Raw genomic sequence first — 24,040 nt, 5'->3', positions numbered from 1 at the left:
ATCTATGCCTATTTCCACTGACCTAGGCGTTAGAATCTCCTAGTAAAACATCATATGTCTACCTACGACCCTGTCTATTGGCTCCTGTAACTGTAAGTAAAATTCATCGGAGTCACTAGTATCTCCGTCAGTCAGTTCTACAGGGGCCCTGAACATTTTAGTCATAAAATGAGCAATAGTATTCATATTATTAATACCTTCCCAGTCTAAACAGGACTTAGCAGCTTCTTTATTCACCATGAGCCCTATTCCCTGTCTATGTTCTCAATCTTTCCTGCCTGAGTTAACAATTTTCATATCACCTAATTTCATGCTTCCTACCCCTGGGATATGAGTTTCTGATACTCCTAATAAGTCCAGTTCGAATCGTCTGAATTCGTCAGTCAAAATATCGATACGATATTCATTTTTTACCGTCGTAACAATCCAAGTCCCAATTTTCATATCATTGAGATTATTTTAGCCTCAAAAAAAGCAATGATCCCGGATACCAGTGCAGGACAGAGATCAGCATATCATCTCAAGCATACACCGAAGTCCTTAAGCCGGCTTAGAACCGGACAGCAAGAAGTCCCTGGGACCTTCAGTATGGAATAGAGACTTTGTGCAATCCTGGGCCCATATTGGTCATAACATGGTTTTCAGCACCAGGCGATACTCTTTTATCAACAAGAGTCGAGATCCTGTACAGATAGTCTCAGGCTTGTTACCTCCGACTCATTATCTCTGAAATAAATAATACATAATATTTTCATCATTGTTCCTTTTTTTAAATGAATAGATACAATTTATCGGGAAATATTAATTAATAAATTCACAGGGATGTTTCTTCAGAATTCCGAAGCTTTAGCAGTGACTCTTATACAACCAAAATTTGCCTTTTTAGGCTTAAAAGAAATTCTGTTGATAGAAAAAAAACAAAAAAAAGAATAATGATATACACGGACTCAATTCCTAGCAACATTCTAGATCAAACGACGGTCTCCGGCATGGAACGTGTGGTTTTATCCAATGCGCTGTTACAACATATTCATTTCAATGTTTAATAGCCAACTTTAAGTAAATCTTTAACGTGTTCTTACAGGCCAAGGAGTCCTTAGAATAGTTTATTATTGTATTGAATATGTTTTTCATTATGAATAAATCTTATCTTAATTAAAACCTTTACAAGGTTTGTGTCTGTTTCGACTGACTTTCCTACACGGTTTTTTATTTCTAGTTTTAAGTTGGATTCAGTTAGAGGCGGATCCAGGGCATGGCTCCTGGGGGTAATCCCCCCTCCAGAAGGCTGAGTTAAACTAGACAAAAATGGAAAAATTTTATGATAGGTTATTTTTAATAATTATTTATTTTTCAATAGCCAATCCGGTTGAACCAAAAATGTGGAATTTAACTCAGAAATTTTATCAGCAAATTGGAAAACGAATATTCATCATAGTTGTGGTTGACCAACACCACATTAGAGGGCTCCTCCAAAGGCATTTCAGGATAAATATTGCGTAAATAAGTTATAAAAAACAAATGCAAAAAGCGGTCAAAAATCAGAAACGCAGTAATATTTATTGATTTATTATCTGCGTAGTAGATGAAACCTCAAAGTATCTGGAGGTAATAATTACTTCCGCCAGAGGAAAATTGATGCCAATAGTTGAATTACAAGTATGTAAATTGTTTGATCTGAAGCAATTTCCCAGTGAATTTCTCAGTTGAGACAAGTCACGCTTCGATACAAATTAGCTTTCTGTTTTATTTTTTTATTATTTTTTTTTAATACAAATTTCAGTTTGAACAAGGTCGTATCCAGAATTTAATTTTGAGGGATTCGGGGGTGCCAATTCACGGGATCGTATGAAGAAAAATCTGTGGAAGATTGACAATTCTTCCCTTTTTTGATGAAAATACAAAGAAAAATCAATTGAAATTTAAAAAGTGTGTCTTTTAAAAGCTAGGTGGGAGGGGGGCAAAGAAATCAAGGGAACGATTGAACCAATTCAGCGCCCCTGGATGGATCCAATTTATTTCATGGTTGATGGTTGACACTCAATAATTTGTTTTTCTGGAGGGAATCTTGTAAAATACAATTCGGAGAGATTAGTTTTTTTTATCCAATTAGGAAAGATTTTCCCCAGTCATAAATTTATAATGTTGGCGAACGAAGGAAAACACTACAATATTTATATTCCAAATACTATGTTTCCCAATAAATTTTGGTCTTCCATCACATTGATCTTTCGACTATGAAAAGCCAAAAATATCTCTAAATTGTATCGAACTGTCTTTCGATGATTTTACAAGAACCTCAAAGATAAAAATAACTCTATTACTAACTCCCATTTTCCAAAGGTTTAGTACGTTATAATTAACACAAAGTAATTGTATGCAAAAAAAAGTAATTTTATAATTTTAATCCCTGTAATAAATACTGCATTTATCAGAAGGGAAGACAAATTAATGGACAAAAAACTGAATAGCTGAAAACAAAAACTGAAAACTGAATTATCAAATTCTACTATTATAGATTAAATGCAGATAGGGTGGCTTCCTTCTGTCCTATCAACCGTGTAATTATGATCGTCAACCCGTGTATTAACACTCTTTCCCCCCTATATTTTCTAGCTTAGAAACTATATGCCTAGGAAATTTTACGGTACTTGTGTATTATACTGACCACACTCAAGAAGTGAAGTTAGGTTAATCATAATGAAACATATCGAAATATGATGAAAATTAGTAACAAATTATAGAAACTACAGCAGAGAATTATGGAAAGCAGGCCGTCCAGAACGCATTATATTAAATACCTAACTTAACCAACTCTATTTATTAAATATTTAATTAAAATATACTTGCATAGTAGTTTATCTCACTCAGGCTAGGCTGATTATCTCCAAGTGTACATAGAAAAACTGGTTTTAAGTAGATCAAGAACAATAGTGTGGTCGGTATAATACGCAAGTACCGATTTTAGATAACTTCGAAGACCACACTGCCTTTCCATGACGAAAGTAAAACAGTTCAAAATAGGGATGAAACCTTTTTATTGACAGTAAACAGATATAAAATTTAACTGGATATTTCGAACACATATACAGTGTTCATCATCAGCAGTAAAACTAAAAGGCAGTAAAACTTACTGCTGATGATGAACACTGTATATGTGTTCGAAATATCCAGTTAAATTTATATCTGTTCACTGTCAATAAAAAAGTTTCATCCCTATTTTGAACTGTTTTACTTAAGTACCGTTTGTTTGCTTAAGTTACCGTTTAAGTACTGTTTTACTTAAGTTTACTTAAGCCACCATTACACAAAGCGTCTCAAAAAATGTTTTGCTATCTTCTGATTTATAGCCAATAATTTTGCAATGTATTTAGCTAGGCTCGGCAATGGTGCATGGTTGCCAACTTTTTTTTTGGACAAATATGTTTAAATGAGATAAAGAGACACTTCCAGGGTCCCTCCAGAAAACTGCTGGTTCTATATGTGGCGAGTCAAGTAAGTCAAGTCTACATTTGGAGACTCAAACTGAAATTCAAGACCTTGAATTATAGCTACTTGCTTACGTCTTTCTTATCGGTTGAGTCAAGTGTTTCTCCAAATTTGAATTTTTGACAGGATCGCCATTTGAAGTAAAACGACGAAAATAAGCGAAGATGAAACAGGAGAAATCTGGAATTACTAAAAGGACAGCAGACGAGAAAGGGGTTAAATACCAAGAGTGTCCTTTTGACAACCCTGCACCGTTGTCTCTAAATATCGGTCTTAGGGCTTAAATAATTTTACTTCAACCATAAAATCACAGAAAAGCGTGCGGTTTACTTGCAAAAGAGTTTTGACTCACAAGCTTCCTTTTTAGTGGCTTAATTTTTACAAAGCAACTATTCTGGTCTTAAAGGGCGGAGTCGTTTGTCCCTCAAGAAACTATATTTCCTTAAGTACGTTCAGATCCTAAGCCAGGTGAGTTGACTTGATCACAGTCAAGTTCAAATAGTGTGTGTAACTTTTAAGAGTGGAAACTGGTGCTAGGGTCAAAAAATCACCATCACTAATCAAAGGTTTAGCGTTTCTTGTCATTTTTTTTCAGACATTGAAATTTTTTTCGGGAACTTTGATCAGACACTTATTACTGCACCAATTCTGCCAGTTATAAAAAAAAACACAAAATTTACCATAGTATTACACTGAAAAAGAGTAATAGATGGCGTTGGTGATTTTTCCAAATCTAATGCCATTTTTCACTCTTACAAGTTATCTATACCCTTTGGTCAAAGCATGCGTAGTACTTTACTCTAGCAAGGTCCAAATGTCCAAAGTTTCCTCCTATGTCAGTAAGGCAATTATAAGATTGTTCCACAAACTTTTCAGAGAATTTGAATGGAGTTTTAATATACATTAAATACAGATCATCCACGAGGTTCCACATGGTATCTCACTCGTGGCAAAATACATGAGCCACCGTGTTCCTCAATTACACTGACTATCTAACAGAACTTGCCTGCCCGTGCAAACGCTCCGCCCACGCTTATATTGGATTGGATAAAGCTCTGCATAGGCAATCTCATTGGATATCGTTAAGCTTTAGGAAGCCAAATCATCTGATGGGATGGTGTTGTGGCTAGCAAAAATATTAAAGTGAGGAATCTGCGTAAGTTTCAATGACTTGTGCTTTAAGACTACTTTTGTAGAGTTTTAAAATCCATAAGCGAAATTCCTGATATCTTTAAAAAGCTGCGCGCTGACTCTACTTAGTAACAGGAGTCAACTTAGTGCACAACACTTGAAAGTGACCGTAGTTGTACCCAATCAAATTAGAACATCCAAATATCAAAAATAAGAAATCAGACCAATGTTAAAATTCCTGTCAGCCTAGATTAGTTACTCAGCATTAGTTAACCATTTTCAAAGGGCGAAGCTATTTCTATCTGCAGAAATAAAAATTAGCTTGCAACATACGCAACAAAAATAAGCCAATGGAATCAAAGAACGCCTAGCAGCATGGAAATAAAGGATCGACCGTAGTCTCTGTTCACTTGGGTCAAAGGCCTTTAAATTTATATAACAGAATAGATATAGATGAGACCAAACTAAACTTGATGTCCTAGCAAATCTCAGATGTATAACATTTTATTCGGGGGGGGGGGAATATCAAATTAAAACTTTTGCTTTGTAGAACAATTTTGAAGAAAAAGGACATCAAAATATAACCATATTTTTACTCCTTGAGCCCATCTCAGGTCCATTAATATTTGATAACCGCAATATTCTAATATTTTTATTTTGGTTGTTTCAAAATAATGAAGTACTTACGGCAGCACCACATTTTCATCAGTGTTGTCGCGTTGAACCGTGAAAATAAATAAGTGGAAGTCCCCAAAAATCAAAAATTAGCAATATGTTGATTCCCAAGAAAAATATATCTCTAAAGCTTCAAAAGAAAGTTACACTTTCTTAAGCTGTTTGGGGCAATATGTCTTTAAATTATTTTTTTCGCTGATTTTTTGCCCACGTTTCTTCTTTTTAAATTTGCCACCCACTATTACCGAAGACTACTTTACTGCATAAGGAGAACTTTTTCTTAAAAAAAAATGAATTAAAGACTTTTCATTTTCCTAATTTTAAGGCATATAGGCTAGAGTTGTATCAGTTTCCTAGTAACTGATTTAAAACATCAAATTTCATTTATGTTCTTAAACAGTCTAACTTTGAAGTTGCAGGCTTAAAAAGACACAAGTTATAAAACTGAAGTTTCACAATTACTAGGTAAGGTAGAAAATTTTGTCACATATCATATTTTGAATCAGGTATATTTGAGATGAAGGCATCTTGTTATTTTGCAGGTTATTATTTGAAATAGTAGATCAATTGCACCATACAGTGCATATAGCTCAAATCAAAAAAGAACAAAAATGAACTTACCTAATTTCTGAGTTTGATCAGTAAATGCAAAAAAAGACTTATTTGCAAAAAAATCAATGGTAGCTGATTTAAACTGAAATTCCCTTAATATAAATTGCTAAGACAAGTAATTTGGCCATTGTCCTAATCTTGAATAAAAGGAATTCCATTCTTTAATTACGTTTTAGGAAATTTACGTCTCTATAAATTAATTGTCTTGATTTTTCACACTTTAAACTTGAATGACAATAGAAACAAAACGTGTTTTATTTTGATTCAAATAAGATCTACTGAATTCCATGAATAGAACCGTTATGCTTTGATGAATACTGCTTAATTTATTTCTTTATTCAAGAAGAAATAAATTTTGTAGCAAAATAAAGAGATTCTTAGGGGTCACGTACACATGCATTTGGAGAACACCGACCCTAACTATCATACTGTCTTCTCAAGAGGGATTGGGGGGAGGGGGAGGTTACAGGTATGGTGGACTATGGTCGGCGACGCAAGGGTTAGTAGAGCTGAGCAGTACGTAGAAATGCAGAAATGAAGCATCTTCGCAGGGTGGAAGTACAAGGCTGTAGAGCAGTTTCTTATCCTATGATGCAATTTTATTAACCTTAATAATTATCTTTAAATATTTAACCGTACGTGATACTGGTATAGCGTTATTTTACAGAACATCTATTCTAGATGTCAGGTGGCAATAAATGAAGCTACTTAGTTTATATTTACTTTTTACTTATTAAGAGAATAAAAAGTAAAATAACCGATTTTGATATTAAACTCCATTCTTACTATTAGTCTACATTATTGTTACTAAATAGAATGGTAAGCTTTAGATACTAATTAAATAAAATAAAACAAGTTATTTTTTTAACCGAAAGTAAAGAGCGACATTAAAACTTAAAACAAACAAAAATTACTCCGTATGTGAAAGGGGCTATTCCCTCCTCAACGCCCTCTCTTTACGCTAAGGTTTTTTTTACTGTTTTAAAAAGTAGAGTTGAGAGAGAGAGGTGAATGGACATCCTACTGATCCACAGGCCTCATAAACATAAGAAGAAGAAGGAGCTTGAAACTTCTACAGTAGAACTCTCTGATAAGTTGAATCTGATGGTATTATTTTCGTTAAGATTCTATGACTTTTAGGGGGTGTTTCCCCCTATTTTCTAAAATAAGGCAAATTTTCTCAGGATTGTAACTGTTGATGGGTAAGACTAAACTTGATGAAACTTATATATTTAAAATTGGCATTAAAATACAATTCTTTTGATGCAACTATTGGTATCAAAATTCCGTTTTTTAGAGTTTTGGTTACTATTGAGCCGAATCGCTCTTTACTACAGTTCGTTACCACGAACTGTTTGATAAGTTTTTTATTCAAGTTGTGCAGCATATACAATTAAAGAAATTCAACATGCACTATGTGACAGTTTTGTGTCAAACTTTGGTTTTCAACACTAAATCAGTGGTAAGTCTATCCTAGGGGTCATTGCCTTTCAGAAGTCGCGTACACCAGATAGAACTATGCCAAGCGTTACAGGGACTGTGCCCTAAATGGCGGAAGTGTATTGCACACGTGATGCTACAAGAGCACGCAAAGTGCTAGAAGGTGGGAGACCCCAAGGGTTGATTTAGTCCAATCTATTTTCCTTGTTTTTTTACGGTTCACATTATTCTAATGGTTCAAAATTGTTCTATTGTTCTCCAAAATGCATCATATCCTTTTCCACCACTCACAAAAACAGACGGAAAACGAGATTTTTTAGTTTTAAATCTGTTTTCGTCGTACCTTGGAGGCCTGAAAAATGCATTCTTGTGCACACAAATTGTTCGGCCTCCTCACAAAATTTATGTCAATATAAAGCTAAAGAAACTTTCTTAACCTCAACTGGTTTGGAAGCTCGACAGAAAACCATTCATGAAGAATTCATCCGATTTATTAGCTCAACATTTCATACAGAAGAACCAATGAACACAGGTTTTGAAATGGCGGGATTATTGGCCTCTCTTTCCGACATTAAATAAAATAACAAGCTTTTTCAAATGAAAGTAAGGAGCAACATTAAAACTTGAGACGAACAGAAATTATTAGGTATATGAGGGGGTTCACCCCCTAGTCAATATCTTGCTCTTTACGCTAAAGTTTGAATTTCGTTCCACTTCTCTAAGAATGACCCCTGAATCACAAAGGTCGTTTAGTTAGAATCAGTAACTCTTTTGAGAGTACTAAAAAAAACTTCAGCGTAAAGAGCGAGGTATTGAATAGGGGTGAACTTCCTCATATACGTAATAGTTTCTCTTCGTTCTAAGTTTTAGTGTTGCTCTTTACTTTCAGTTGAAAAAACTTTTTTAAATTTTATTTCTGATCGTTTTTTAAATAATACTGGGAAATCCGGCAATCCCTTAATACAAATATTCTTTCCCCATGAAAACTTTCTCCTTGGAATTATCCTCCCACGTAGCCCCCTCCTCCCGACCTCCCACCAGGAAAAATACCTCTTAAAAGGCCTGTATACTTCCCAATAGCCAATACTATATGTAAACAATGGGCAAAGTTCATAGCCTGCAACCCTTCCCCCGGGGACTGTGGGGGGTAAGCCATCCTCAAAGACACGGTTATTAGATTTTTCGACTATGCTGAACAACTGTCATCTCAAAATTTCGATCAGGTGACTTTGGGGGAGAAATGAGCATGGGAGGAGGGCCAGTTGCCCTCCAATTTTTTAGTCACTTAAAAGGGGCACTAGAACTTTTAATTTTTATTCAAATGAGCCCTCTCACGATATTCTAGGGCCACTGAGTCAATACGATCACCCCAGAAAAAAAACACGTATCCATGATCTTTCTTCTGGCAAAAAATACAAAATTCCATATTTTTGCTGATTGGAGCTTGGAACCGCTACAGTTGGGTTTTCTGATCCACTGGATCTGATGGTGTGATTTTGATTAAAATCCTATGACCTTTAGAGGATGTTTCCCTCTTTTTTCGAAAATGGGACAAATTTTCTTAGGCTTCTAACTTTTGATGGGTAAGACTAAAATTGAAGAAACTTATATATTTGAAATCATCATAAAATCTCTATTCTTTTGATGTTTCTATTGGTATCAAAATTCTGTTTTTAAGAGTTTCGGTTACTATTAAGCCGGGTGGCTCCTTACTGTAACTTCGTTACCACGAACTGTTTGATACGCTAAAGAAATTATGTGATTGTCTTACAAAAATATGTGACGCTTGTCTACCAATGATATTAAAACACTCTTTTTACGCAAAGGATAGTAATTTCTCTTTGATAAAGTCTTATCTGTCATGACGACTTTTAGTCGCTGCGACCATGTTGTGTTCTGCATAGAGGGCAGTAATTACAATTTTCGAACGATACTCATTTTAATAAAGCTGCCTAATTGAAATACCCATAATTTGTAATTCTAATAATTTCTAAGTGAAGTACACTGTAATCTAGTAAAGAACGAAGCACAGTCCATAGTAACCAAAAATTTACAAACAATTTTCAGAACCAAAAAACTGTTAAATAGGAAAAAATAGCCATAGAAGCTGATTCAGAAATGGTAACATTGATTCTGATTAATCTTGATGGTAAATTAATAAACAAGGTCAACATATGTATTTTTATGTTTTCATTTTATTTATAAGGTCGATTGTATATCTTGGTAGACTTCAAAAGGCTAGAAAGTGCACTCAATAGCTCTGGGGTTCTCATAAGGTGTTAGGTGTCTTCTTTTTCATTTACAACATGTCGAAATAAGACAAAAACAAAGGTTTTACAAGTAGTTTATAAAAATAAATTATTGTAACCAAGGAATTTCAAAATGAAACTCAGTTTATTTTCGTTTTTTTTTTGTTAATTCATTATTTTTTATTTTTTACAGCTTTAGTTATCCTTTTTACATTGGACTTATTATTATTTTTTTTTTTTCAAAATGCAAGAAATGCAGATAAAGATAAGAGCATCAGCGAATTCCACAGATTTCATAACAAATGCTTCTTAAAAATCTTAATTAAATTCTCAAGGGAAAGTACTTCCAGACAACTGAAAGAAATGGGAAATAGGGAAACTACCTCTTATCATTAGGATAGAGCAAAATTTAGATGTTAAATTTTTTTGAGATTTTGTTTGTGTTTGATGTTTGTATTAGATTTCAATCGTAAAATAAATAATATTATCCAAGTAACTTATTCAAAAGCTTACCGAATATTATTTCAGCCTATACTCATGGTTTTATCCACCTAAAAGCTGATACAAAGGAAGTCACTTGTTGATAACAATATAAAAATATATTATTATAACCAAGGAATTTCAAAATGAAACTCAATTTGTTTTTATTTATTTTTTTTGCTGATTTATTGTTTTTTTTACAGCTTTAGTTAGTTATCTTTTTTACAATGGACTTATTTTTTAATTTTCTTTTCAAAATGCAAGAAATTCAGATGAAGATAAGAGCATCACGGATTCCACGGATTTCATAACAAATACTTCTTAAAAATCTTAATTAAATTCTCAAGGGAAAGTACTTCCAGACAACTGAAAGAAATGGGAAATAGGGAAACTACCTCTTATCATTAGGATAGAGCAAAATTTGGATGTTAAAATTTTTTTAGATTTTGTTTATGTTTGATGTTTGTATTAGATTTCAATCGTAAAATAAATAATATTATCCAAGTAACTTATTCAAAAGCTTACCGAATATTATTTCAGCCTATGCTCATGGTTTTATCCACCTAAAAGCTGATACAAAGGAAGTCACTTGTTGATAACAATATAAAAATATATTATTATAACCAAGGAATTTCAAAATGAAACTCAATTTGTTTTTATTAATTTTTTTTTGTTGATTTATTGTTTTTTTTTTACAGCTTTAGTTAGTTATCCTTTTTACATTGGCCTTATTTTTTAATTTTCTTTTCAAAATGCAAGAAATTCAAATGAAGATAAGAGCATCACGAATTCCACGGATTTCATAACAAATACTTCTTAAAAATCTTAATTAAATTCTCAAGGGAAAGTACTTTCAGAAAACTGAAAGAAATGGAAAATAGGGAAACTACCTCATAACATTAGGATAGAGCCAAAATTAGGTGCTAAAATTTTTTGAGATTTTGTTTGTGTTTGATGTTTGTATTAAATTTCAATCGTAAAATAAATAACATCATCCAAGTAACTTATTCAAAAGCTTACCGAATATTATTTCAGCCTATGCTCATGGTTTTACCCACCTAAAAGCTGATACAAAGGAAGTCACTTATTGATAGCAATATAAAAATATATTATTTTAACCAAGGAATTTCAAAATGAAACTCAATTCTTTTTCGTTTATTTTTTTGTTAATTTACTGTTTTTTTTAGTATTTCACAAAACTCAGATTTGCTGTTTTTACACTTTCAAGATATATTTGTTAAAAAGTTGTAACACGTTTTCTATAACGAAATATAATTAGAAAACAAGCACTGAGCAATTGTTTCTAAAAAGTTGGTATTGCGAGGAATGGGTTGGGGTCTTGGAGATTCTAGTGGCTCACTTTGTGCCTTGATGATTATGGCTGAAAATCCTTGCGTGGTTCTTCGTCAAACAAGTTGTAACATTTCTGCATTTCGGCTAAATGGTTGGAGGTACAAAGGTTGGGTCTTGGAGAACTGAGGTACTTTCGTCCTCTTGTTTAATAGGTAATATAAATTTAAAGTCTGTTACGTGGAGTTGTTACTTTAGAAGAAGAAAATTTTGAAGATTTGTGAATTTGTGGTTGAACCAATTTAACAAGTTTCGTTTTTTTCCATGCTAAAATTAAAATAAATTACTTAGCCCTGCATCCTCCGTACCATCGGCATTAGTTTATTTGTTGTTGTTGTTTTTTTCACCAAGCTTATATCCTATACTGTTCTTCAATGATTGATCAAGTGTTGCAAGCAGAAGGACAGCATTGCCCATAACTTCCATTTTTTCTTAACAAATTCAGCGATGGGTAACAAAAATCTAAAGAGTTTGAATAGCCGAAAGCAAAGATGTAAACTGAACATTTGAATTGTCATTGCGCGGATGTTGATATTTTTCTGTTTGATCTACCGTCAAGTTTGAATTAAATGTACAAATAAATTCAAATAATCATTCTTTTGTAAATTACAGAGCAAACATCCTATTTCTGATATGTCATGCAAATAGACAATGGAGTCAAACGGGTCACGAATCTACGTGGGTCGTAATATTAAAATATTGAATAAACAAGAAAATTGAGAGAAAGAGATGATAGAGGGGGGGGGTAGAAAGAAAGAAAGAAAGAAAGAGAGAGAGAGAGAGAGAGAGAGTTGCTGAGACGAAGGAATATTTCAAAAATCAATGCTGTGGACATGTTACCATGCTCAGTTCTCGAAAGGATGATTATTGTATCAATGGTTTTATCGCTTTTACTGGCCGCAGGTCTATACGCAAATACAGTTTTGGTTAGTTTCATAAACTTTTAGATTTAATTATTTTTCTTCCCATTCCTTTCAAATTTATCCACTTAATCATGCATATTCTTTGTGTAAAAAACCTCTAAGCGTATATGTTTCTCAAAGACTAGAGTAAGTTAATCATTAACATTACTTGCTTACCATAACTCTTAAAAATCCATGAAGTCGATCAGAAGCAGAAATGGCCCAGATTGTATCTTCATGGCCGGATCTTAAAATTAAGGTCATATTTCGGTTTTCTATTCCTCTCTCCAGTTCCGGACTTAAATGTATTTCAATTGTAGATTTCGGCGGTGCCTGAGCATTGACAATATGCAGATCTGTATGAAGTTTTCCAACCTCTGCTTTATGATAACATCCAGATAGTACTTTCTTTTCAGATACTGTGGCACTTAGTACAGGACTCGGTGAATTGAGCACTGGGATATGGTCTGAGCCACAAATGGCAGCATCATTACCTAGGAATAATCAGACTTTTAATTAACCTGATTTAAAAAACAAATCAGATTTAAAAAACAAATTTAAAAAACAAATTAAAAAAAAATTTTAAAACAAGTCGGCCAATAATCTGTTGCACAATTTTTATTTTGTTTAGATTTTATGAGAAGAAAAAGTTCTTGGCCATGTTCCGAGCCACAAATAGTACCATTGCTTAGAAATATTTAGACTTTTTAAATCGATCTGAAAAATAATTCTTGGAGAAATAGTGTGAACAGACTTTATCAGCTAATAGTTTATTGCACATTTTTGTTTATGGCAAATATTAGGGAAATTCTTGATGATCCAAATCACAAATAACCGCAACATTAATTATTACAGCTTTTAAACTAAATTCAATTTCCAGGAAATATATTTTTACGAGGTGGACGGGAGGAAAAATGAGGAAACTTGCAATTTTTAGTCATTCATAAATGTGCACTGAATATTATTACGCTTGTATAACACTCAAATATATGATTAAATTGAGAAGCTGAATTTGCATATGATAGCAAGAATCAATTATTTAAAATATGCACTTGGTTCTCTTACGAAATATTGGCCAGTATTGGCAAATATTAATATTAAGTATTGGCCAGTATTGGCAAATATTAGGGAAATTCTTGATGGTCCAAATCACAAATAACCGCAACATTAATTATTACAGGTTTTAAACTAAATTCAATTTCCAGGAAATATATTTTTGCGAGGTGGACGGGAGGAATAATGAGGAAACTTGTAATTTTTAGTCATTCAAAAATGTGCACTGTATATTATTACGCTTGTATAACACTCAAATATATGATTAAATTGAGAAGCTGAATTTGCATATGATAGCAAGAATCAATTATTTAAAATATGCACTTGGTTCTCTTACGAAATATTGGCCAGTTTGTAAAGTTTTCAGATTCTTACCGTGAACGTCCGTAAATTGGTGAATGTCCGAACTACGTTTTTTTTCCTCCTCGAATTTAGTTAGTATTACCAGTCAACTTTTAAATGTAATGTAAGGCTTGATTGATCAAACAGTTCGTGGTAACGAACGTATAGTAAGGAGTGACTTGGCTCAATAGTAACCAAAACTCTAAAAAACAGAGTTTTTATAACAAAAGTTACATCAAAAGAATCGCATTTTAATGCTGATTTTAAATATATAAGTTACCCATCAAAAGTTACGAGCCTGAGAAAATTTGCCCTATTTTACAAAATACGGAAAAACACCTCCTAAAAGTCATAGAATCTTAACGAAAATCACACCATCAGGTTCAGCGCATCAGAGAACCCTATGGTAGAAGTTTCAAGCTCCTATCTACAAAAATGTGGAATTTTGTATTTTTTGCCTGAAGGCAGATCACGGATTCGTGTTTATTTGTTTGTTTGTTTTTTTTCCAGGGGTGATCGTATCGACCTGAATCGTGGTCCTAGAATCGTGCGAGAGGGCTCATTCTAATGGAAATGAAAAATTCTAGTGCCCTTTTTCAGTAACCAAAAAAATTGGAGGGCACCTAGGCCCCCTACCACGCTAATTATTTTCCCAAAGTCACCGGACCAAAATTCGGAGATAGCCATTTTATTCAGCGTAGTCGAAAAACCGTATAACTATGTCTTTGGGGACGACTTACTCCCCCACAGTCCCCGTGGGAGGGGCTACAAGTTACAAACTTTGACCAGTGCTTACATATAGTAATGGTTATTTGCAAGTGTACAGACAAACGTTTTCAGGGGGATTTTTGGTTTTGGGGGGGGGGTGAAAATAGGGAGATATGTTAGGGGAACTTTCCTTGGAGGAATTGTTCATGGAGGAAGAAAATTTTCATGAAGGGAGCGCAGGATTTTCTAGCATTATTTAAAAAAAAATGAAAAAGTAAATATGAAAAAGTTTTTTCAACTGAAAGTTAGGAGCAGAATTAAAATTACTTAAAACGAACAGAAATTATTATGCATATAATTGGCTCACCTCCTCCTAATACCTCGCTCTTTACGCTAAAGTATTTTTAGTAATTTCAACTATTTGTTCTACGGCTTTTGTGATTCAGGGGTCATTCTTAAGAAATTGGGACAAAATTTAAGCTCTAGTGTAACGAGCGAGTTACTGAAGAGGAGGTGAACTCCCTCTTATACGTAATAAAAACATGAGAATACAGAAGTTCGTTACGTAAGCTAATTTATAAGTTACTTGTATCTTTTACTAATAAAGACAATCGTAAAAAATTAAAAGTTCTAGTTGCCTTTCTAAGTAACCAAAAACTGGAATGCAACTTGGCCTTCTCCCCGCTCCTTTTCTCTCAAAATCATTCGATCAAAACTATGAGAAAACCATTTATCCAAAAAAATAAATATGCAAATTTCGTTTGAATTATTCATCTGCAAAGAGCCAAAATCAAAACATACATTGATTCAAAAACGTTCAGAAATTAAATTTAAAAAAAAACAAGTTTTTTAACGGAAAGTAAGGAGCGACATTAAAACTTAAAACGAACAGAAATTACTTAGTATGTGAAAGGGGAAGTTTATATTAAAGTGCTTAAATAGCAAAAAACTGGTAATTGCAAGCTATTCACATGTATTTTTACAACGTTAAAAAAACTTAAAAACCTTAAAAACAGTTTAAAAACCTTATAAAAGAAAAAAAAATTAAGCTTCGTCGAAATTGTTGTTAGAAATCAGACTTATGGTAATAATCAAATATCTTTGAACAGATGAATAATATGAACAGTATGAAAAGACATTAAATTAGGTAAAAGGCAAAAAACTGGTAATTGCAAAAATATTTGTATATATTTTAAAAAGGGATTACAAAAATTCTAAAATCTTAAAAAACCAAAAGTTTGAAGTTTAGTAGATATCGTTGTTAGAAATCGGACTTGCTTTAATAATCAAATATCTTTGAACACACACAATATGAAAAGACAGCAAACTGTCTCAAATTGTCTGCGGTTAGAAGACAAGCGACAATGAGAATCCCTACATCGAAGCCCTTACACACAACTTCAAAGTGAGGCATGATTTTTGGGCTAAAGAGGTGACTTCTTGACTTCTCTCAGTACTATATATATACACATATATATATATATATATATATATATATATATATATATATATATATATATATATATATATATATATATATATATATATATATATATATTACACACAACTTCAAACTGAGGCATAATTTTTGTGCTAAAGAGGTGACTTCTTGACATTTACAAGGTGAAAACCAACTGGCAAAAAAAATATTTAAAAAAATGAGTTTGAATCAGGAATAGAGGTATGACAAATAATCCATTATTAGAGATTCACCTTCAAATCATTAAGCCTATTTTGCATATTTCCCCCTCTTTCATAACTCCTTATCACATCTTTTTCAGCCAACTAATTTTGAAGTCAATCGAGAACCCAAGCGAGAGTAAACACTTTTTGAGGAACGATAGATTCACCTAGACAACAGGATAGAGGAGTTAAGTAATTAAACTTGTTACCATGCCTTGCAAAACAATATCCCTGATTAATCTCAGCCTTCATATTCAGAAATCAAAGACATGAAAACAAATAATCTCACCTGGGCAACAGTGTGGTGATGATACAACATATCTATCATATGTTGAAATCGTTATGTAAAACGATATGTGTATGTAAAACGATTTCAACATATCTACTTATATATCTATCATGTTTCTTTCTGAAAATAGACATAACGACATTTTTCGGTGTAAAAAGACGATCTAGATAGGTCCACCTTGGGTCGAATTTTTCTTTGGAATATTTGCTCCCAGGTCAAATTTTTTCATAATTTTTCAAATGAACTGGAGTCACAAATATTTGGAATAGTTATAATAAATATTGCTGAAGATGAGTGTCTGCACTAAACATGTTAAAAAGCACATTTAAATTTAATTTGATTGTCGATAGCATGAAATAATTTGTCAGTATAAATATGCAAAAAGATTTGTCGAGTTAAATACAATGAAATTAAAGTTCTTAAAAAAACTGTCTTTTTTTCATTGAGCGAAGCTCGGTCTCATGGTACCGATATATACCGATGAATATATATACCGATGAATGCCCACAATACCTTTTTTCCTCCTTGGATTTAGTCAATGTTGCCAATAAACTTTTTCAATTTTAAATAGAACATAAAAATCCGATTCTTTTGATGTATCTTTTAGTATTAAAATTCCGTTTTTTAGAGTTTCGTTTACTATTGAGCCGGGTCGCTCCTTACTACAGTTCGTTGCCACAAACTGTTTGATTCGTTACCAAGAACTGTTTGATCAAATACATTTAACTAATATGCAAGTACCCGTCCAAAGAAAGATACAAAAACAAAATTCGAGAAATGCTTAATATGGAAATTTATCTTGATGCTAGATTTAACTAAGTTAATTCACTTGATTTATTATGAGATCGTGTTTGGTGATGTATAATTGTAAATCAGCTATTGCAAAGGGGGGGGGGGCAGTTATTGTGTAGGCAGGGAGAGGGTGTCCCAGGCACCTAAAAGAGGACATTTCGAAGCCAAAATTATCTAGCTCTCCACGAATCTTCAGATAAATATAGGAAGGGTACAGGGGGCACGAATTAATCTCCTATCTCCTTTCATTTAGACTACGCCCGAATAAGAGGGTTGCAGGGCAATAACTTCCTTCTTTTTTAGAAAAATGTTTCTGACATTGATTGACTGATTTGCTTCAAATATAAGTATATCCAATGATCTGTAGGTACACATCTTCTATTATGAAAGAGAGGCGGTGGGTAATTTTATAGGTAAGGGATGCTTCAAAGAGTGCATTTTAATGCCAAAACATCCTAAATTTCTTTTGAGCCTTCAGATAAGCATAGAATGAGTTTTTGGGAAGGGGGGAGAGGTAAAAATTGATATCTAATTCCTCCTGACTCCCAAAAATATGTTGGGTCTGCGCCTTTGTTGTTGGTGCTGGATGGGGGAGCGTGATATCGCCCCTCCCATTTCAAGAATATTTTTCTATGTAGAACGAAATATTACATTCACATGACGACCGGCACAGAGGCGTAAAAGGCGAGGTGGACGCATCACAAGCATCATTTGAAAATTTCTTGAAGGGGTGGTAAGCACTACCAGGAGCTTTTTGAAGTAAATTTGAATGGTAACAATTTTCTTTTCCTGTTAACATAGACGGTTCAAATGGTATTTAAACACATGTGTACAACTTATATAAAATCAGATAATTTTTTTTTTTTAATCACATTAAAACCTGCCTGTTTAAATTTCTCTTCAAGCGTTCTTATCTAGAAAATCAATCGAAGCTGACTAATAGAAAGGATAATTGAGAGACATTGCTGTCCCATGGAATTGTACAAGATCAATACCTCATAATTAAATTTGTCTCTTTACCTCACAAAATAAGCTATCTGATCTTCGTATTGTCTTTCATTTTTAGTCTTCTCGTCGTGAAACCAACCAAAAAACAGCAGAAATAGGATTTTTCCCTTGTTGGTTTTCAGGCTAATTCCCTAACACACAAGTACAATATTTCTTATCATATCTTTCTCAGCTCCCTTTTTCTAGAAATCAATTAAAGATCTGAGCGATAGGAAACAACTTTGAAGTAAGTTTGTTCTTCCCATGGAATACGGTAGTACAATTTTACCTCACATTAAAATATCCTCAAACCTAACAAGATAAGATCCCTTACCATATTTTTTTGCTTTGAATCAAGAGATCAATGAAAAAAAACAGTGGGATAGACATACATAATATAAATAATAAATAATAATAGAAATAATTTAATAATGTAACAATATAAGTACAAGTAATAGTATAATACTGTAATAATGTAGTAATAGTATAATATATTATATGTGCACAATATAAAAATATTATATGTAATAATAATAATTTAATATTTAACATAATATGTAATGTAATAATATATAATAATGTAATAATATTGTAATAATATAAATACACGATATAATAATGGGATAACATACCTAATATAAGTCGCAATTGAGTTTGGTCCCATAACTCGAAACAGAAGACCCCTATCAAATCTTTCTTAGCTTTCTTATCAAAAAATCAATCAAAGACCTGGGTGATCGGAAACACTTCTGAAGGACGTAGTTCACCCAGGCAACAGGATAGAAAAATTTAACGATTTCTAGTTCCTATGCAGGGAATGCCATGCCACGATAACAAAATATGCTCAGTGGAAATCCTTTGGTAATTTCACGTCACAGTAGAGCTTGTTAGGGAGAATTAGAAAGAATTTATATATCCTACCAACGTTTTTCCTGATTTATTTCCATCCTTATGGTTCCTAATTTACTTCTCTGAAAGAGGCTCTGACCTTTAACAAATGAAAATTCATATCCTCCCTGGACAAGCTTATACTTTAGGACAAAGAGTACGAGGAAATCACAAGAGTGTAAACTGGCGCAAGTGTTAAAAAGGAATATCCCCAATGCCATCTAGCGTTTGGCGACTTTGTTTCGGCCCAAAACTGTTGCATACCCAAGACTGTTGCATACTTGTCCTTTCAGATTACCATTTTTGGGACAATCATCCTATGCTTCTCGAGAATGTAGTAAAAATGAAGTGAAAAATATTACTAATGTGAAGGTTAAATAGGTCCTCCTACTTTCCAGACATTTTACAAAAAAAAGAAACACAAACTTCACCGAAAATATCACTCCCTCAAATATAAGGGGAAAGTATAATTCTCCGTATGCCAAATTTTAAAGTTCTAAATGCAACGCTTAATTATCCTCAAGAGCGGAAGCCAAAATGACAAATAAATATAGAAACCACTTAAGGCAAGTGATTTTGACTTTGGGACCCCTAGTAAGAAGATAAATGTTCCTAATGTCAACTTATATTACCAATTGGCTTATAAGAGACATTGCCAAAAACTTTGAGAAACAAAACCCGTGAGAAGGAAATTCGTTTTTAACTTTTCTCAGCGTTGCCACGTTGATGAAATTACTCTTAGGGACTTATGTGTTATCCAGACACACTCAAGAAGTGAAGATAGCTTACTCATAATGGTATATACCTAAATATAATGAAAATATAATACTTGGGCATGAAAATTATGGAAACTACAACAGAGAATTATGGAAAGCAGGCCGCCAAGAACACATTATATTAAAAACCTAGCAACTCTATATATTACACATTTAATTAATATAAACCTGCATAGTAGTTTATCTCACTCAAGCTCAGCTGACTATCACGGAAAAACCGGTTTTAAACATATTAAACTTCTTGAGTGTCATCAGGATACACGTAAGTAGGCTGCCTACTCTTAAAATGACAGTCTTTTGACAATATTTACTTTCCAGGAGCGGGTAAAAAAAATCATTAAATTCTCTATCTACCCTAGAATTAAATAGTTCGTAACGAACTGGAGTAAGGAGTGACCCGGCTCAATAGTAACCGAAACTCTAAAAAACGGAATTTTGATACCAATAGTTCCTTCAAAATAATAGCATTTTAATGCTGATATTCAAATATAAATTTCATCAAGTTTAGTTTTACCCATCAAAACTTATGAGCCTGAGAAAATTTGCCTTATTTTAGAAAATAGGAGGAAAACCCCCCTAAGAGTCATAGAATTTTAACGAAAATCACAATATCAGATTTAATGTATCAGAGAACCCTACTGTAGAAGTTTCAAGCTCCTGTCTGTAAAAATGTGGAATTTTGTAATTTTTACCAGAAGACAGATCACGGATACGTGTTTATTTGTTTCTTTGTTTTTCGTTTTTTTCCCAGGGATGATCGTATCGACCCAGTGGTCCTAGAATGTCGCAAGAGGGCTCATTCTAACGGAAATTAAAAGTTCTAGTGTCCTTATTAAGTGACCAAAAAATCGGAGAGCACCTAGGCCCCCTCCCACGCTAATTTTTCCCAAAGTCACCGGATCAAAATTTTGAGATAGCCATTTTGTTCAGAGTAGTCGAAAAACCTAACAGCTATGTCTTTGGGGACGACTTAATCCCCCACAGTTTCTGGGGGAGGGGCTGCAAGTTACAAACTTCGATAGTTTTTTACATATAGTAATGGCTATTGGGAGGTGTACAGGCGTTTTCAGGAGCAGTTTTTTTGGGTTGGAGTGGGGGTGGGCCGGGGGAGTGGGTTAGGTGGGAGGATTTTTTCCATCAAGGAATTTATCATGAGGGAAGAGAACTTCCATGAAGGGGACGCAGGATTTTCTAGCGTTATTTAAAAAAAAACAAGAAAATAAATAACAAAAAGTTTTTTCAACTGGAAGTGACGAGCAGTATTAAAACTTAAAACGAACTGAAATATTACGTATATAAGGTGTCCGTCTCCTGCCCGATACCTTACTCTTTACACTAAAGTATATTTAGTAATTTCAATTATTTATTCTACGGCCTTTGTGATTCAGGGGACAAATTCAGGATTGGGATAAAATTAAATCTTTAGTGAAAAGAGCGAGATATTGACGAGGGGGCGAACTTCCTAATATACGTAATAAAAACACACAAAAATAGAAGATAGTTATGTCAGTTAATTCGTAAGTTACGTATATTTATTACTAATAAAAATGTTCGTAAAAAATGAAAAGTTCTAGTTGCATTTTTAAGTAACCACAAATTGGAGGGCAACTAGGCCTCCTCCCCCACCCCTTTTTTTCAGAATGGTCCGATCAAAACTATGAGAAAGCCATGTTTCCTAAAAAAAAAATTAATATACAAATTTCGTTTTAATTATTCATGTACGGTGAGCCAAAATCATTCAAAAACATTCAGAAATTAAATTAAAAAAACAAGTTTTTTTAACTGCAAGTAAGGAGCGACATTAAAACTTATTCTTAAGTTTTAATGTTCTATTAAAATAATAGAAATTATTCCGTATATGAAAGGGGTTGTCCCCACCTCAACGCCTCGCTCTTTACGCTAAAGTTTTTAATTGTTTTAAAAAGTAGAGTTGTGACAAAGAGTCAAACTTTAGCGCAAAGAGCGGGGCGTCGAGGAGGGGACAACCCCTTTCATATACGGGATAATTTCTATTCGCTTTAAGTTTCAATGTCGCTCCTTACTAGCAGTTAAAAAAAACTTGTTTATTTTATTTATTTAGTTACATACGAGAATCTACGCTACGATAAACCTTAACTATTATTTCTTTTTTCCCGGTCTCTTTTTCAATTATACAGTTTTAGGACACATTCTACGTAATTTTGTCCTTTCAAGTTTTATGACTTAGCATGTGTAGTTCGTTAGTTGTAACTAAAAATCGTGTTTTTTTTACGGATCTGACAATAAATATCAACAAACGCGGCAAAATACTCGACAGTCAAGAGTGACGCCAGCCTAAATGAGGATCCCAGTGTCTAAAGTTAGGCATTTCTTAGCCCACTTTGAAACAAATTTAGAGGTTTGGTGCCGGCCCTACTTTTTTGGCAGTTTACGTTCTTAAAAATCGGTACACATATCAATAATACTAATTATTCTCGCATCGGTCGTACCTACATATAAACATGAATAATTCTTCCTTATTTTCTTAGAATTTAGTCTATCAAGGGGTTAGTTTCATAAATTTTGAATGAACTCAAGGGTGAAAGTAATGAACTAAAGGGTAAAGGTAAAATATGTACAAGTTTACCAGCTGTCTACCCTTAAAGTACCAAGAATCTGACTTTCTTATTTTTTCTGAAGCTGATATCAGTTTTTTTTATCAGTTAATTTGAAGCCTACACAGTCATATGTCTTAAAAAATCAATCAAAAATCAAAAAAATTTAAAAATTTGATTTTTGACGAAAGAGACCTCCACTTCAGTTACATCATTTTCATGCAGTTCTGAAAAAAGGTTTAAGTCACCTTTACCTCTGACTCAGACTATTTGTCTCGGCTTTTTCTCCAACAAGCCACGGCCCTTAACTTTTTACTCGAAGTCCAGCAACTGGATTTTATTTCAAATTGAATTAATGAATTTAACTGAAATTTCACTTAATTGATTTTAAAAATAAAAGAAAGTTCGGTAGCTAATTTAAAAAAAAAATTAAAAATTATATTTTTGACGAAAAAGACCTCCACGTCAGTTACATCATTTTTATGCAGTTCTGAAAAAGGTTTAAGTCAGCTTTATCTCTCACTCAGACTATTTGTCTCGGCTTTTTCTCCAATTAGCCACGGCCCTTAACTTTTTACTCGAAGTCCACCAACTGGATTTTATTTCAAATTGAATTAATGAATTTAATTGAAATTTCACTTAATTGATTTTAAAATAAAAGAAAGTTCGGTAGCTAATTTAAAAAAAAAATTAAAATTATATTTTTGACGAAAGAGACCTCCACTTCAGTTACATCATTTTCATGCAGTTCTGAAAAAAGGTTTAAGTCACCTTTACCTCTGACTCAGACTATTTGTCTCGGCTTTTTCTCCAATTAGCCACGGCCCTTAACTTTTTACTCGAAGTCCACCAACTGGATTTTATTTCAAATTGAATTAATGAATTTAATTGAAATTTCACTTAATTGATTTTAAAATAAAAGAAAGTTCGGTAGCTAATTTAAAAAAAAAATTAAAATTATATTTTTGACGAAAGAGACCTCCACTTCAGTTACATCATTTTCATGCAGTTCTGAAAAAGGTTTAAGTCAGCTTTACCTCTGACTCAGACTATTTGTCTCGGCTTTTTCTCCAATTAGCCACGGCCCTTAACTTTTTACTCGAAGTCCAGCAACTGGATTTTATTTCAAATTGAATTAATGAATTTAATTGAAATTTCACTTAATTGATTTTAAAAATAAAAGAAAGTTCGGTAGCTAATTTAAAAAAAAAATTAAAAATTATATTTTTGACGAAAAAGACCTCCACGTCAGTTACATCATTTTTATGCAGTTCTGAAAAAGGTTTAAGTCAGCTTTATCTCTCACTCAGACTATTTGTCTCGGCTTTTTCTCCAATTAGCCACGGCCCTTAACTTTTTACTCGAAGTCCACCAACTGGATTTTATTTCAAATTGAATTAATGAATTTAATTGAAATTTCACTTAATTGATTTTAAAATAAAAGAAAGTTCGGTAGCTAATTTAAAAAAAAAATTAAAATTATATTTTTGACGAAAGAGACCTCCACTTCAGTTACATCATTTTCATGCAGTTCTGAAAAAGGTTTAAGTCAGCTTTACCTCTGACTCAGACTATTTGTCTCGGCTTTTTCTCCAATTAGCCACGGCCCTTAACTTTTTAC

General features: G+C 33.1%; 1 protein-coding gene across 2 annotated transcripts in view; it reads right to left on the bottom strand.

Moving 5' to 3' along the window:
• The window catches only part of LOC136037676 (transforming growth factor beta receptor type 3-like), a gene marked incomplete at its 5' end in the record, with an annotated part of 102,209 nt that overhangs the window by 35,259 nt on the left and 42,910 nt on the right, over positions 1-24,040 (bottom strand). For both annotated transcript variants that reach the window (XM_065720417.1, XM_065720418.1), the window contains 1 exon segment: positions 12,506-12,822. In XM_065720417.1, the coding sequence (XP_065576489.1) occupies positions 12,506-12,822 (317 nt within the window).

The sequence above is a fragment of the Artemia franciscana genome, chromosome 17, assembly GCF_032884065.1.
Source record: "Artemia franciscana chromosome 17, ASM3288406v1, whole genome shotgun sequence".
In the NCBI taxonomy this organism is placed as follows: Eukaryota; Metazoa; Arthropoda; class Branchiopoda; order Anostraca; family Artemiidae; genus Artemia; species Artemia franciscana.
The sequence above is the reverse complement of the archived record's forward strand: the minus strand, read 5'-3'. Positions and strand labels throughout refer to the sequence as shown.